The sequence below is a fragment of the Hippocampus bargibanti genome, linkage group LG10 (assembly GCF_051943395.1).
Source record: "Hippocampus bargibanti isolate YZ-2025 linkage group LG10, ASM5194339v1, whole genome shotgun sequence".
In the NCBI taxonomy this organism is placed as follows: Eukaryota; Metazoa; Chordata; class Actinopteri; order Syngnathiformes; family Syngnathidae; genus Hippocampus; species Hippocampus bargibanti.
The window spans coordinates 1,585,342-1,600,618 of NC_142743.1; the positions used below are offsets into that span (position 1 = coordinate 1,585,342).

At 40.8% G+C, this 15,277-nt stretch overlaps 2 protein-coding genes across 5 annotated transcripts in view; one reads left to right on the forward strand and one right to left on the reverse strand.

Annotated features, from left to right (window-relative positions):
* LOC148892044 (uncharacterized) overlaps positions 1-6,300 on the reverse strand; it is a 107,343-nt gene extending 101,043 nt beyond the window's left edge. Inside the window, exons 1-2 of the mRNA XM_089007254.1 lie at positions 6,183-6,300; positions 5,292-5,463 (exon numbers count right to left, since the gene is read on the reverse strand). The gene's annotated coding sequence lies outside the window, so the exon portion shown is untranslated. The remainder of the gene's footprint in view (positions 1-5,291; positions 5,464-6,182) is intronic.
* The window catches only part of LOC148892045 (phosphatidylinositol-3-phosphate phosphatase MTMR7-like), a 35,233-nt gene extending 20,095 nt beyond the window's left edge, over positions 1-15,138 (forward strand). For 2 of the 4 annotated variants that reach the window (XM_089007257.1, XM_089007255.1), the window contains 6 exons: positions 791-916; positions 2,838-2,887; positions 3,787-3,987; positions 8,407-8,541; positions 11,115-11,241; positions 11,967-15,138. In XM_089007257.1, coding sequence (XP_088863383.1) covers positions 791-916; positions 2,838-2,887; positions 3,787-3,987; positions 8,407-8,541; positions 11,115-11,241; positions 11,967-12,323 — 996 coding nt within the window. In that variant the 3' untranslated portion in view covers positions 12,324-15,138. Of the gene's footprint in view, positions 1-790; positions 917-2,837; positions 2,888-3,786; positions 3,988-8,406; positions 8,542-11,114; positions 11,288-11,966 lie in introns of all 4 variants that reach the window. The other 2 variants (XM_089007258.1, XM_089007259.1) reach the window with 2 other exon arrangements.
* The last annotated feature ends 139 nt before the right edge of the window (positions 15,139-15,277 follow it).

Here is a 15,277-nt window from a genome sequence, read left to right on the forward strand (position 1 = left end):
AGGCAGGCAACACTTGCTCGCCATGAAAACTTGTTAACTTGAATGAGAGGTTGGGGGCAATTCTGGCCCCCACCTCAGAATGGTGGCTTTCGGTGGCCACTGGAAAGCTTCAGATGCCGCAAAGTGAGCACAACCAGCTCATGACTCTGCGAGGCAGGCAAATCATTGAGAGTTGAGTACTCGTTCAGAATGCATGAGCATTGGTGGCAATTGATGCGTGCTGCTCATGAAATCACTGTCGCACTGTTTTTCCATGGCACCTATGAAATTGTAAATCTGGTTCAATGTTGTTAACAGACACAAATTAGGTATGCGTTATACATTGCATATTTGTCTTGGCTGATGGCTGTCAAAAACCAGTTTTTTGTCTATATGTGGGAGCTTCTTGCTATTATATCCTCCATGGTTTCACAGTGCAGTTTATCTATCCCAGCCCCATCCCTTGTTATAATGGAAAAGCAACAAAGGTACGTACAGTAAAGTCTCGTTATATCGATATGGGATATATCGATAGTCCCGGTTATATCGATACTATTTCTATGCACGCACTGAGAAAATTACATGCAGACAGGATCGGATATATCGATAATCCCGGTTATATCGATATTTTTTCGGACTCCCTTGAATATCGATATAACGAGACTTTACTGTATATGGTGTGGGGCTGCTTGGGTCAATGGAATAGTGGCATAAGTTATCATTACAAAGTGAAATCTTGTTTAACATCATCATGAAAGTAGCAGCGCGTTGCTAGTTTTTCACACAAATGTATATAATGATGTATTTTCAGGCAGTTGCTGATGAAGGAGTCAGTGTGTTGGTTCACTGTTCCGATGGCTGGGATAGGACAGCTCAGGCCTGTTCTGTAGCCAGCGTATTGTTGGACCCATTTTATCGAACAATCAAAGGAATGATGGTAAACACACAGCCACACTGTCGGACCTGACCGAAACGTTTCTTTCCCCCCCAGCCGAGTCCAATGCTGATGTTTTGGCAGAAAAAGAAATAGATTACCAAGCAGCTGAAATAATGTCATCCTTCCATGCATTTGCTGATCCGCTTTATCCTCACATGGGTCGCAGGGGGTGCCAGAGCTATTCGAGCTGTCAAACTCCAGACAGTAAGACCAAAGCTTAAATTGAAAGTGTGAGGCGGACGTGTGTTAACCGTTCAACGACCGGCCTGCCCTGAAATAAGTAATTGATAATCACAAGAAAGCCAAAGTAACAAAAGAAACCTGTGACAGCACACGATATCCGATATCTCGCAATGACCCAACCAAGAAAGACATACCTCCGGGAACTAGATACGTACAAGCAATGTGATGAGCAATGAGAAACACCTGGAAAAGACACAACGGGTTGAGCGATCTGATTGGTTAAACACAAGCGACACTGATAACGATGGCAGGTGGGAACAAAAAGGGCACATGAGGAAACAAATCCAAACATGACCTAAAGAGAAACATAACAGTATCAACCATTGGTGTAAGGTTAGGAAAGGGAGCTTGATGCTGTACTATGTTTTTATTTCATTGCTTTTTATTTTAGGTTGTAAAATCCAGATACATTATTTTCTACAACTCCTTTGTATTGCACACCCAAGGACTGTATATAAAAAATAAGAATTGTTTTGAATGATAGATCCAAATAATGGCCTCATCAACAATTCCATTAGACTGCTTTAAGGATACGAGTTAGCGTGTGGCTGCCGCTGCTCACCCACAGAAAAAAAAAAAAATCTCTTCTGACTGTAAAGCGTTTTGAAAGGCGCTTATAAACTAAATGTATTATTATTATTATTATTAATGGTCGAGATCACAGGTGTCAAAGGCAAGGCCAAATGTGGCCCGTCACATCCTTCTCTTCGGCCCGTGAAAACATATCAAGCATGTCAAGCGCCACGATGCTTGCTCAAGTCAGTAATCCACAAAAATGTTCATTATTCTTGACTTCAGATTTGAAAACTAGTTATTCATTAACTTGTGCGTTCTATTTGTAATATGTGGTTTCCCCAAATTCATAATGGCCTTCGAGAAGAAAGCGAAACTGCAATGTGGCTCACAGCAAAAAAGTGAGTTTGATATGCCTGCTCTAGATTTACCTGAAATGAATAACGAGACCAGGACGATTTGCGTACAACTGTTGTAGTTGGCTTGAGTGCATTAACTCATTCACTGCCATTTCCGAATGTATTCAGGAATTGAAAAGCATGACGTGGAGCGCCATTCCCGAATTTGATTGGGTTTTAGTTTTTCTTGCGGAGGTGCCGATAAAGCTCTGGTCAGACCTATGGCAATGTTTTTCCCAGCCACGAGGATGCAGCATTTGCCTGTGTTAGGCCTTTGTTTGCCTTAGCGATTTGTTACAGCTTCAGCTGTTGTTAAAGTGCTATATATATATATAGCTCCATATGTATGTATTGTATTTTGTACAGCCCCCATTTCAAGCTCAGATAACTCCAGACTCCATATAACTTTTTCTGATGAAAGAAGAGAGTCTAAGGTTTCTTATGCTGAATTGAATTTTCAATATTCTGTGGGTCCTGCAATTTGAGTGAAAATGCCAAAAACCATGGCACTGAAGTGGACACATGTTGCATATTGTCTGGCAGTGAATGAGTTAAAATAAAAACACATGTCGTCTGTTTAGCCAATTAATTTCCCTGATGTTTGAAGGGCCATAATCGTCCAATTTAATCGGCTGGCTGATTTGATATTCTAAAATCAGTGTTTGTCATAAAACGAATCTTTCTTCTTCTGGTAGGTCATATACGCTAATATGGCAGATCTATTTTGATTGTTTGTCATTGACATGTGTTCATCTTCTCTTACGTAGTTGCTGATCGAAAGAGACTGGCTTTCATTTGGTCACAAGTTCTCCCACAGGTCTGTAACTGATAACACTTGACAGCACATGAACACAAGCGGTCACGTTATAATTATATTTCTTTTAGAATTCTAATTAATTATACAGTAAAGTCTCGTTATATCGTTATCGGATATATCGATAGTCCCGGTTATATCGATATTATTTCTATGCACGCACGGAGAAAATTACATGCAAACAGGGTCGGATATATCGATAGTCCCGGTTATATCGATATTTTTTCGGACTCCCTTGAATATCGATATAACCAGACTTTACTGTAATTATAAAATGTAAAATGTAATTCAACACCCAATAATTTCAACAGAAAGAAACTCGCCAAAACTTTGCTCAGAACAGTAACTTTACAGGTCACTGTGACAAATATAAAAAGATATTTCCTACAAACCAGTATACTGAAAATTTCTCCCGCATATTAGGATGTCATGTATTTGTTTTGGAGTCTATTTTAGTCGATTGGGCGAGAGGCATCCTTGGACTGGTCGTCAGCCAATCGCACCGCACAAACAAACAAGCATTTCAATTGCACGCAGGAAAGCCAAAGCTAAGATCTGAAACCCTGGTCTGATAAATGTGAGGCGGATTTACTCACTCACTGCTGTTCTCATCACACCAACATCAAAATAGCAAAGCAATGTTCTAATGACGAAGTAGTCGCCGAAACATGTCAGCTATTTGAACACCTACACTGTCTGTAAGTAAAGAATCTGCTTAATATTAATGTTCTAACTCAAATGATTTTGCTTTCTGTGCTCTAGTTGTGGTTCTTGTATTTTATTCTCACGAGCTTCTCTAAAAGTAACATTGAACGGAAGAAGAAATTAATGGACGGATGACTCAGCAAAGAAAGTGATATTAGTTCCAATGATGAAGAGAACCTTTGCCTTTATTTCTTCAGGTATGCCCATTTGGATGGCGATCCCAAAGAGGTGTCCCCAGTTATTGATCAGTTCTTGGAATGTGTGTGGCAGCTGTCTCAACAGTTTCCGTGTGCCTTTGAGTTTAACGAGTGCTTCCTCATTGCTATACACACACATGTCTACTCCTGCCAGTATGGGACCTTCCTGGGCAACTGTCAGAAGGAACGCAAGGACATGAGGTAACAATACAAAAGGCACAATTCAACATGGTCAATAACCTTTTCAGGTACAAGAACGGCGATTGGACACTCTCCTTAGTTTGTGAGGTGGAGGCAGGGATTACTTTTCGGTTTCATATGCACATGTGTCTTTCTTTATGAATCTCATTTAATCTTAAAGTGCATGACAATTTTTCAATACCGAATACTTGATTTGTCCCAATGTACAATCAGTTGCAATGTATACAGTATGCGAATGCTAAAAGTAAATGGTGCATTTGTTAAAGGAATCAAAGGTCCTTCATTAAATATTTTGTAAAATATTACATTTAATCATTTTCCTCACATTATTGTGCTTCTTTAGACTGAAAAAAACAATAAAAGACATTTTAGTTATTTATAGCAGAGTATGGAGTAATTTTAATAGTTCAACCCACTTGATCTGCAAAAGCTGTCCGTGCGTGGCCCACAATGTGAAATTAATTTTACACCCCGGCTCTCGGGGCACTTTCCGACATGGTTTAGATGTGTCCCTCAAATGATCAGGTTTGTTAACAGCCTTCTGAAGCCCTTGTTCATGATCTGATCATTTGAATTATGTGTGTTGGAGGAGGGAGATCCAAAACATGCAAGAACCACCCCATCCCCTTTCAAATTGCTGCTGTGGACTGCAAATGTCCCCATTGTGGGACGAATAAAGGTTTTCTGATTCTGAAAGCGGCGTTCGAGGACCAGAGTTTCCCAGCCCCGTACTAGAATGTTGTTTCGAGTACGTACTTTAAACTTGAGATGGCATACTACAACCATTCAACTATTTCATTTGATTAGGATTCAAATAGAAAGTATCCATTGTGCTTGTACAAGCACAAGGAGAGATGAGGACACTTAAATTATTTAAATACAGAATTAGAAGTGCAGTAAAAACAGTGAAACTTGTTTTCTAAATTTTTAAATCCATACATCTACACTGTTGAAAAGAAATCTCATGCAGAAGTCGTGTGTTCGATCTTGGCTTTCCTGTGTGGAGTTTATATGTTCTCCCCGTGGTTTTCTTCGGGTACTCTGGTTTCCTCCCACGTTCCAAAAACACACATGGCAGGCTGGTTGGACACTCTAAATTGTCCTTTGGTGCAAGTCCAACCACAAATGGTTGTTGGTCTATGACCATGACCCTTGTGACAATAAATGGATTGGAAAATGGATAGATTATTTTCTTTACTTTTAAAGGACAACAGACACAATTTTTTGGTGCCTAACTGACATCAGAAAACGTTTTACAGCATCTAAAATACAAAAAAAAAAAAAAAAAAAAAAAAATTACTTACAGTTGCCCAAAACTGTCACAGACGATCTCCAACCTGGAGAGATGCAGGAGTCCTGCCGCCATGTTTATGACATCACATTGGAAAACCTGGGCAAATCCGGCTTCAGAGAGTTCAGATTCGGAGAACATCCTTTCTTGTTACTCATCCAGTTATGAATATGATTCAAATAGTTCTGAAGAGGAAAGCATATGTGGTTTTCTATCGATTTAAAGAAGTCCTTCCATATCTTCGAGCCGTATGCAAGCGACGAAATGAAGCAACATTTGAAGCATATATGAAGCTCTGTGAATTAGCAATATTGCATCAACTTTGGTGATTTGTGTCATTAAAGGACATGAGTAACAAATAATAAGCTACAAGATGTCAACATCAATGTAGATTCTTTAATGGTTGTGCATGTACAAAGTTGTTTGAAGTTTGAAGATGAAAAGTTACGAGCTTACGTGATAATGGCCGTCCGTCTATGCAATGGAGTTCATAATAAGACAATTGTAGTGAATCCCAATTCACATAAAATCGAGTATTTAATGGGCCTCAAATCGCGATTTTATTGAATATGACATGCATCTAGCACTGTCTCGATCAGGGGTCGGGAACCTTTTTGACTAAGAGCCATAAAAGTGAAATACAGTAAAGTCTCGTTATATCGATATAACCGGGACTATCGATATATCCGACCCTGCGTGCATGTAATTTTCTCCTTGCAGTCATAGAAATAGTATCGTAATAAGCGGTACTGTCGATATAACCGATATCGATATAACGAGACTTTACTGTATTTAGAAATGTTTTTAAGTGAGAGCCACACACGCACGCACACGCGTCCACTTTTCAACAAAATGTCAGCATGTATTACTACGTATGTATAACTTCATTTGTGATAGTACTCACCATTAACATGACTGGTTTTCCGTTCCTCTTCTACTTTTCCTTTGGGCTTTTCCCTTCAAGGGGTGGCCACAGCAAATCAGAGGTTTGATCCGCATGTTTGTTTTGGCCAAGCTTTTACGTCGGATGCCCTTCCTGACACATCCGGGTTTGGGACCGGCACAAGAAGACTTATTTCCCTTTGTGGCTACAGAACAAGAAACTCGCTCAGTAAAAGGCTCCCAAACACAAAAAGGTCATTGGCACAGCAACATTCAAAAAAGCAAAAAGCAAAGTTACTGCTAGCTAGCCTGCGCACGGCTCATTAGCTTCCACACTTGCTTTCTGCTGTCTCTCGCAGAAGTATATTGGTGGGATTGGATTGGATTTGCCTTTATTAGTCTCGTAGTGGAGAAATTTACATTTCACAGCAGCAAAGTTATGAAAGGAATGAAAGATTGATTCTAACGTAAGCATGGATTCCTCATTTTAGATTCCTATATTTCGAAACAATCTTCTTCAAAATGAGCACAACAAACAAATGAATGCTTCTTGACCTTCCACCATGCTCTGGTGCGTTGGACTGGTCTTTCCCATTCTGCCCAAATGGTTGGTTTGTCCGCTGGGAATTTGTGTAAATTTACGCCTTCTTTATGCGTGTTACCGCAATTGGCTGCCTCACAACGATTCACCATCACGTTATTTATGTAGTTTTCCTTCTAATTTCACGCTCAACACGGTGTTTTCAGACTAAACAAAGTACCTCTATGTGTATCGCTTTCTTGCTCAATCCACAATGGCAACAAACAGGCCTGCCTCAGGGTGTTCCGAAAGATACGTCACTTTCGGCATCTTCATCTACTCAAAAACAAGACCCCTTGAATATTTAGCATGAATTTGAAAAAATACAAATCTAGCTATATGCGGTGGAATCTTTAAAGGACAACCGACATCACTTCTTTGTTTCTTAACTGACATCAGAAAAACGTTTTTTAGCATCTAAAATACCCAAAACACGCAGTATGGTATTTTTAGTCAAATGAAAGACACCAATAAAATGACTTAAAGTGTCCAAAAACTACTTCAAATTGAAACCGGAGGTGACCAGTTTCAGAAGGTCCCGCCCCCTTGTTCGTGGTCTAACGCCAAGACATCTCGCCTTGCTCGAGAATCAAAACAATGGCTTCAGATTCAGAAAAGATGCTTTCTTGTTACTCATCCAGTTATGAATATGATTCAAATAGTTCTGAAGAGGAAAGCATACATGTTTGCAATCGATAAAATAATTTATTCCGGTCATTTAGATGCATCTGGAGAGAAATGTAGTGATAAACTCTTTAGTACTCACAGTACCCAAAAAAAGGCAGAAGAGGGCGACAAAGCTCCGTAGAAATTGTCTCCTGGGACGTTTTGTAAGCGAACATCAAATACACTGTAGAAGTCTTAGCGCAACACACAATGATTCACCATCGCATTATTTATGTGTTTTCCTTCTAATTTCGCCATCAACACGAAGTTTTCAGACCAAACGAAGTCCCGCAAAATGCATTGAGGTGATGCAAGCTTTGGCTTTTCTCGGTTATGGGCGTTCCTTCACTGACGTAGTGTGAGGACTTTTAGGTGCAACACGAGGTACAAACAAGACCAAACAAGTCCAGCAAAATACATTGACGTGATGGAAGGACCGCTATAATGCGTCTTTTTTACGGTCAAGGGCGGTCCTTTAGTGACGTCACGGATAGGACTCGTCACCAACTCAAAAACAAGACTTCCGGAATATTCAGCGCGAGTCTTAAAACGTAAAATATAGCTATATTTGGTGGAATCTTTGTAAAATACGCTTAGTGGAAGTCATTTGAAGCAAATGATGGACACAACTTGTCCGGAGACGTCGGTTGTCCTTTCAAATGTGGTCAGTAGAAGTCATTTGAAGTGATTTTACAAATTATGGACGCAACTATGTCGGGAGGTGTCTGTTGTCCTTTAAATGTGCCTGTGTAGCCCTGTCTTCTACTAACCACAGTTTGCAACTGGTCTTCAAAAAAATCTAGAATTAGTGGTCAGTCAGTGGTCCAGTCAATGTTCATTCGATTGAAAGATTAGTATTTGAGTTCAGACTTTTTTTTTCTGTACTCGTATAGTAATGTCATTGACTGCACGCTTAAGTTAGATCTCAAGCGATTGATTTCAATGTGTGTGTGTGTGTGTGTGTGTAACAGATGATCATGTGCATATGTGCGTCCCGCAGGCTTCAGGAGTGCAGTCATTCCGTGTGGCCTAAGCTGTGGAAGGACAGAGCGGACTTTACCAATCCACTGTACAAGGCCGAACTGAGTCAGTGTAAGGGTGTCCTGAGACCTAACAGCACCCCCTACTGTTTTAAGTAAGTCACTACTGTATGCATACAATACAATACAATACAATACAATACAATACAATCTCTCTCTCTATGTCTCTCTCTCTCTCTCTCTCTCTCTGTCATGCTTTTACTTAGAGAGATAAAGTACCACAGCATTGGTTTGTCTGGAGAAGTATAAACCTTGGTTTTTCGATATGTCACAAACAAGGAGGGAAAAAGGAATATATATGATCATTTTTTTATAATTATATAATATATAATATAATTATGTTATATTTTTTAGAATTTCTGGCCCACCCAAAAGCCTTAAATTTCTTCAAAATATGACAATGCGTTTTATAATCCAGTGTGTTTTATATGAGAAGTAATATTGAGCCGCAGCAGGTCTCGCAAATACTGTCAGCATTTCGCTCCCATAGAAGGTGTCGTGCACGGTGCATGCTAGGATATATAAAACACTGTTTCATGGAGGTAATCTCTTCAAATTACTTTGCCAGGTGGAATTTTTTTCTCCATTTTGCAATAATTTTCCATTTTGGCAAAATGATTAAAAATTGAAAATGTTGCCTTTTGTTTCTCGTTTTTGTATTTTGTGTATAAAAAACTAAATTCATTTATTTCTGAAAATAAATGAATTTAAAAGGTTGAAATATTCGGTTTAAAATATTGCATGTCATTGATTGAAGTTGCACTTTATGATCCGGTGCACTTTATATATGGAAAGCGGTTTGAAATACACCTCCTCTTCTTTTCCTTTTGGCTTTTCCCTTCAGGGGTCGCCACAGCGAATCAGTGTCCTCCATCTATCCCGGTTTTGTGCATCCTCTTCTCTCACACCAGCTACGTTCATGTCCTCTTTGACCACATCCATAAACCTCCTCTTCGGTCTTCCTCTCTGTCTTCTGCCTGGCAGTTCAAGAGTCAGCATCCTTCTCCCGATATAGTCACTCTCTCTCCTCAGGACATGTCCAAACCATCTCAGTCTGACTTTCTCTCCAAAGCCTCTTAAATGAGTTGTCCCTGTAATGTACTCATTCTTGATCCTATCCAACCTGGTCACTCCCAAAGAAAACCTCAACATCTTCAGCTCTGCTACCTCCAGGTCTGCTTCCTGTCTTTTCTTCAGTGGCACCGTCTCCATTCCAAACATCATGGCTGGTCTCACCACCGTTTTCTGCACATTTCCTTTCATCCTAGCCAAAACCCCGAAACCCTGGACACGCTTCTTCACCTCTTTTCCACACTTTCCACTCTGGACAGTTGACCCCAAGTACTTAAAATCCTCCACCTTCTTTATCTCTTCTACCTGTAGCATCACTCTTGTACTTGGAACCCTCTCATTCACACACATATATTCTGTCTTGTTGCGACTGATCTTCATTCCTCTCCTTTGCAAGGCATACCTTCACCTCTTTAGTTTCTCCCCTACCTGCTCTCGCTACCAATCACGATGTCATCTGCAAACATCATGGTCAAAGGGGATTCTTGTCTAACATAGTTTGTCAGGTTATCCATCACCATTGCGAATATGTTTTAAAATACACCATTCATTGAAAGTCGCCCTGTAATCCGGTGCGCCTTATAGTTCGGAAAATACAGTACTTGGTGTCTTGTTTTTCCTGGAAATGACAGATTACTGCAAAATGTTATTTCTGTATTATTATTATCGTATTGCACGGCCGCAAAAACGGCCGTGTGAATGCAAATGAGGCTGCACCTGGGTTAACGCGCTTCTCTTTAACAAACAGCTTTCGATGTGTGAACACTCGACAAAATTTCAACCGGAAAAAGATATACTGCAACCAAATACATTGGTGCAGCACCGTTGCAAATGTGTGCCATGTGAATCCCCATCATGACAAACCCCACAAAGTTGATGAAAGGTTCTTGACAGTATTTGTAAAAAAAAAAACTGTCCGTTTTTTGTCAAAAAAATATATCTTTTACATCAGTATACAATACAGGTTTTTTTAAATGCTTGAAAAAAGTTTTACCGTAATTTCCGGACTATAGAACGCACCTGGTTATGAGCCTCAACCAGTACATTTGTGAACGTAAAACCAGTGTCTGAAACTCATGACAAAAAGTTAGCGGACACCAGGGCAGACAACTCTGAAAAGTTGCCTGCCCGATTTTTCACAACTTGAAACACAATATGACGGCTAATCGCAAAAAAAAAAAAAAAACATTGTTGCGAAGTATAAAGAATTTTTTTTAATTAAGGAAGTACCTACCACAAATGCTCCCTCACTTAATTTGTGATAAATATGAAGATTTTGCTCCAGTTGTCGTCATGGTGCACAATGCAAAGTTTGCGTTACGCTGTCTGCTCAAAGCCACGTGGACTCATCTTTCTCAGCGCGTTTCAAAACTCTCAAGTACACTTTCCAGTCACGGTATAGTCCAAAGCACGAAATAGGTTTCTAATTGGCTGCCGTGCCGAGTATCCAAATTGCCAAACAAACGTTCGTTTGGTAATTTGCATACTCATCACTCATAGACAGGAATGTCCTTCGACTGTGGAAACAAATGTCATTTTTGTATTGACAGCCTAAAAAATGGTTGCCCGAATTATTGTCTACTTGTCATTGTTTTAGAATGTGGAAAGGACTCTACAAGCGTGTGGAGCGGTCAACGCCTCCTTTCCAGTCACCAGCCGACATTCTGTCGACTATGAGGGAGGAATCCCAGCAGTTGGAGGAGGAGCTGACGAATCACCAGGAGGTACCACCAGGAGGAAGCGCTCACCACCACCCAGGCTCCAGACAAGGCATACGACACACAAAACACTCGTGCCATTCTTACACATTTTCCCTCTACTTTTCTGCATGTTCCATCTATGGAAGTTTGTCAGAACATCCATTTGTACTGTTGAGCATTTCATCGATGAAAAGGTTTCTTCAGCACACACACACGCACACACATGGTTTTAGTATACATTTTTATAAACGTAAAAAAAAGTCAGCTCGAGAGAATCCCAGCCCAACCCGACCGAACGCAATGATTGACATTTTGAGCTTTCGGGTCGGGCTCGGGCTAAAAATATCTTACCTCTAATTCGTAGTAAAAGGGTGTGGGCAATAGAGTCCACGCAGACCACTTGAGTACGTTGGTGAACCCAGCCATAAAATCTAAGTTCATGATTTGCTAAAACAACCAAGTGAATCAATTTGAATATTAAATATCTTGTCTTCCGGGTGTATTCAATGAAATATTGCTTGAACATGATTTGCAAATCATTGTATTCTAATGTTATTGAGGTTTAAAACAAGGTCTCGACTTCATTGGAATTGTTGTACATGACAGACGAACAAGTCAATGGTCTTCCAGAGTTTCACACGTTATCCAACTTTGCTCCACAAAACTAAAGAATAGCGTCTCCGTGAGTTCCTTGGTGAATCAGTGATGAGTAAATCAAGAGAATTTTCTCATTTCTCTTTCTCATGCAGAGAATATCTGCACTCACAGGGAAAGCAATAATGTGGGAGAAAGTAGCAGTGAAAAGGAGGACTCTGCACTTTAATCAGAAACACCGTGGGCCGGACCCACCCAGCGCATACGAAATTCCAGTCTACAGCCCCGCGCAGGACCACAGGACCACAGGACCAGCCAACCGAAACGCTAACGTGAAGGACCGCCGTCTTACCGCGTCTATCGGCCAACCGATCCGGGTCAAGCCCTTCAAGACAGATGACGTCTCCAGCGACCTGGACTCAGGCACGGCTGACCCGAGTCGTCAGTCATCCAGCGCTGGGGACGAAGCCAAGGACCCGGAGCCAGACGAGATTGCCTTCCCGACTGCCTGACTCAAAACTTAATTGGAGTGGAATTGCAATGTTAGTGTTATTTTATGTCTAGTGATTTTTTGTTTGGCTTTATGTTTGCAAAATTTAAGATGTGAAAGCCCCGATTTGAAATCAACGAAAACTTAAAAGACAACCGACACCATTTTTTGATTCCTAACTGATATCAGAAAAACGTTTTATAGCATCTAAAATACCCAAAACGCGCAGGCTGATATTTTTAGTCAAATCCAAAACAACAATAAAAATGAGTTAAAGTGTCCCAAAACTACTTCAAAATGACCCCGGAAACTTCGAGCCCCCTTGTTCATGACGTCACGCCAGGACGTCTTTGACAATGGCTTCAGATTCGGCTTTCTTGTTCCTCATCCAGTTATGAATATGATTCAAACAGTTCTGAAGAGGAAAGCATACATGTTTGACATGGATTAAAGAAGTCCTTCCGTCTCATTTTGAGACGTCTGGACTGCAATGTAGTGTCCCAGAAAATGCACAAGATGGCGCCCAAGTTGGAAATGGGCTGACTTGTCTGCTGGGAATTTGTGTCAGCTCGTATCAAATAGTAATCTGCAACATGCAACACACGATTCACCATCACGTTATTTATGTTTTCCTTCTAATTTCGCCATCAACATGAAGTTTTCAGACCAAACAAAGTACCCAAAATGCATTGTGTGTCGCTTTCTCGGTCAGGGGCGTTCCCTCCGTGACGTGACGTCAGGAATCGTCACCAACTCCAAAACAAGACTTCCTGAATATTCAGCGCGAGTCTTAAAACGTAAAATATAGCTCTATGCCGTGAAATCTTTGTAGAATACGCTCATTAGAAGTCATTTGAAGTGACTTTACAAATGATGGACACAACTTGTCCTGTTTGTCGGTTGTCCTTTAAGGGACTCATTTATATTTTTAAAATGGTGCTTTTGTGATTGTAGCCATTGTACATTTCATGCGGGAAGGTAGGATTACAAAATGGCTGCCTTTTTTTTTTGCCTTGTCTTGGGCAAAAGACTCAGAGACAAAGACATTTCCTGTTGGTCTTCATCTAAGGAATGCAGCAAGAGGCAAAATTGTCGTAACTTCGAAAAGCCACACGCAGGCCGGTTGGTTTTTTTTCCTCGAGAAGTCGCGTGTGTAGAAAACAAACTGCCAGCCTGGTGGTCCAGTTGTTATGTCAACCTCAGAGTGCAGAGGTCATGGATTCGATCCTGGCTCCTGCCTTCCTCTGTGGAGTTTGCCTTTTCTCCACATCAAATTGTCCCAAAGTGTCAAGTGTGAGCGTGAATGGCTGTTCGTTTTTGTGTGCTGGCAACTGCTTTAGGGTGTCTTGCGCGTCCTGCCCGGTCGGTCACCATTGTGCAGTTGAAGTGGTCGCAAAATGGAAGGATGAAGAAAACAAACCGTGGCTGTTCTTCAACGATATTACAACCTTTCAGAATCACTTTGTGAATGAAATGGAAGGGATGGATGGATGGATGGATAAGCCTCATAGGGAAGTGTTAAGTCTGAATGCAGACAAACAGTTAGATACAGTAATATTCAACAAAACAAAATGCGAACATTGCATACATCAACAGCTGCTCATGCCCCTCCCCCATTTCACAATGTGCAATGTAATTTATTCTTTGTTTGTATCCTGAATTGCATTCTCAGATTGTACTGTGATTTGCCAGTTGAGTGCATTAAGGTGTTGCCATTGAGTAATTGTTTCAACTTTAGCCTGTCTATGTTTAGTACACACACACACACACTCAGACCCGATTCTTGAATCAGGAAGCGTTGTTGTCAACATGCTCTCTGCTCTGCTTAAAACAGACGGGCGCTATGCAGTGGCAAGCATTATAAGACCTGATCTTGTTTGTTTTTGACTAATGAGGGACACCTCCAAATTGGTTGGAGGGGGAAATGTTGTTTGAAGAGCATTGTTAACTTCCCGGAAGGAATGCCAAGTAGCAGCACGAAATTGGTAGAACTGTGCTCTACTTTACAGCTGCGGAACATTTCAAAACATTGTCAACATATGTTTGTGTAAGCTCTCAGTCGTACAGGAGTGGTCCATCGATGAAAAGGTTTCTTCAGCAGTCAACTGTACAAATTTGAAGGTCTCGGACGTTTCCCTTCTCATCCAAGAGGCTTCTTCAGCTAACTAAACGTTGCTGGTAGGATACCATATCGTAAAAATGAAAGTTGTGAAGAGCAATACATTGGGGAGACCAAACAAATTCTCAAAAAAAGACTATCAACATCGCAGGGATAATACTAGCGGGCCTCAATCCGCTGTACATATGCACCTAAAAGCTAGCAACCACTCATTTGACCACAATGAGGTTAAAGTCTGAGCAAAAGAAAATAGAGGGTTTGAAAGGGGAGTAAAAGAAGCTATTTTCATGAAACAGCAAACCCCTTCAATAAATCGCCATGGTGGGGTGAGGTTTAATTTGGATTGTCCTTAAAACAGACTTCTTAGGCAACATAGGCTTAGTTATGCTGATGAGGTGATACCAGAGCGAATGGGGCAATCAGGCCAGTCGTAGACCCCATAATCAGTCAGGACAATCGAAGTAATCAGTGTAGCCTCAGGGTATCTTCCTCTGCTCCCCCCGCAACCTTAGAGCAGGGACCTATCGTAGCACCTCTGGACTGGAGGGATATATATACATACAGTGTATATATAGGGCCAAAACTACCAGCAAATTTTAGTTTGCTGACAAAGCCTCTTGGATGAGAAGCGAAACGTCCGACACCTTCAAATTTGTACAGGTGACGGCTGAAGAAACCTTTTCATGGAAAGTCAACATATGCTGAAAAAAAGGTTGTGAAAAAGCTTGACATCGTACGTTTAGCTAAATAAATTGTCAAGAGAGCAACATCTGACATTTTCTTCTGCTGCTTGGAGTGCTTGTGTTGCGTGTCAATAAACGCTCTCGATATGACATCTCAAAAGACAAATGTGAAAG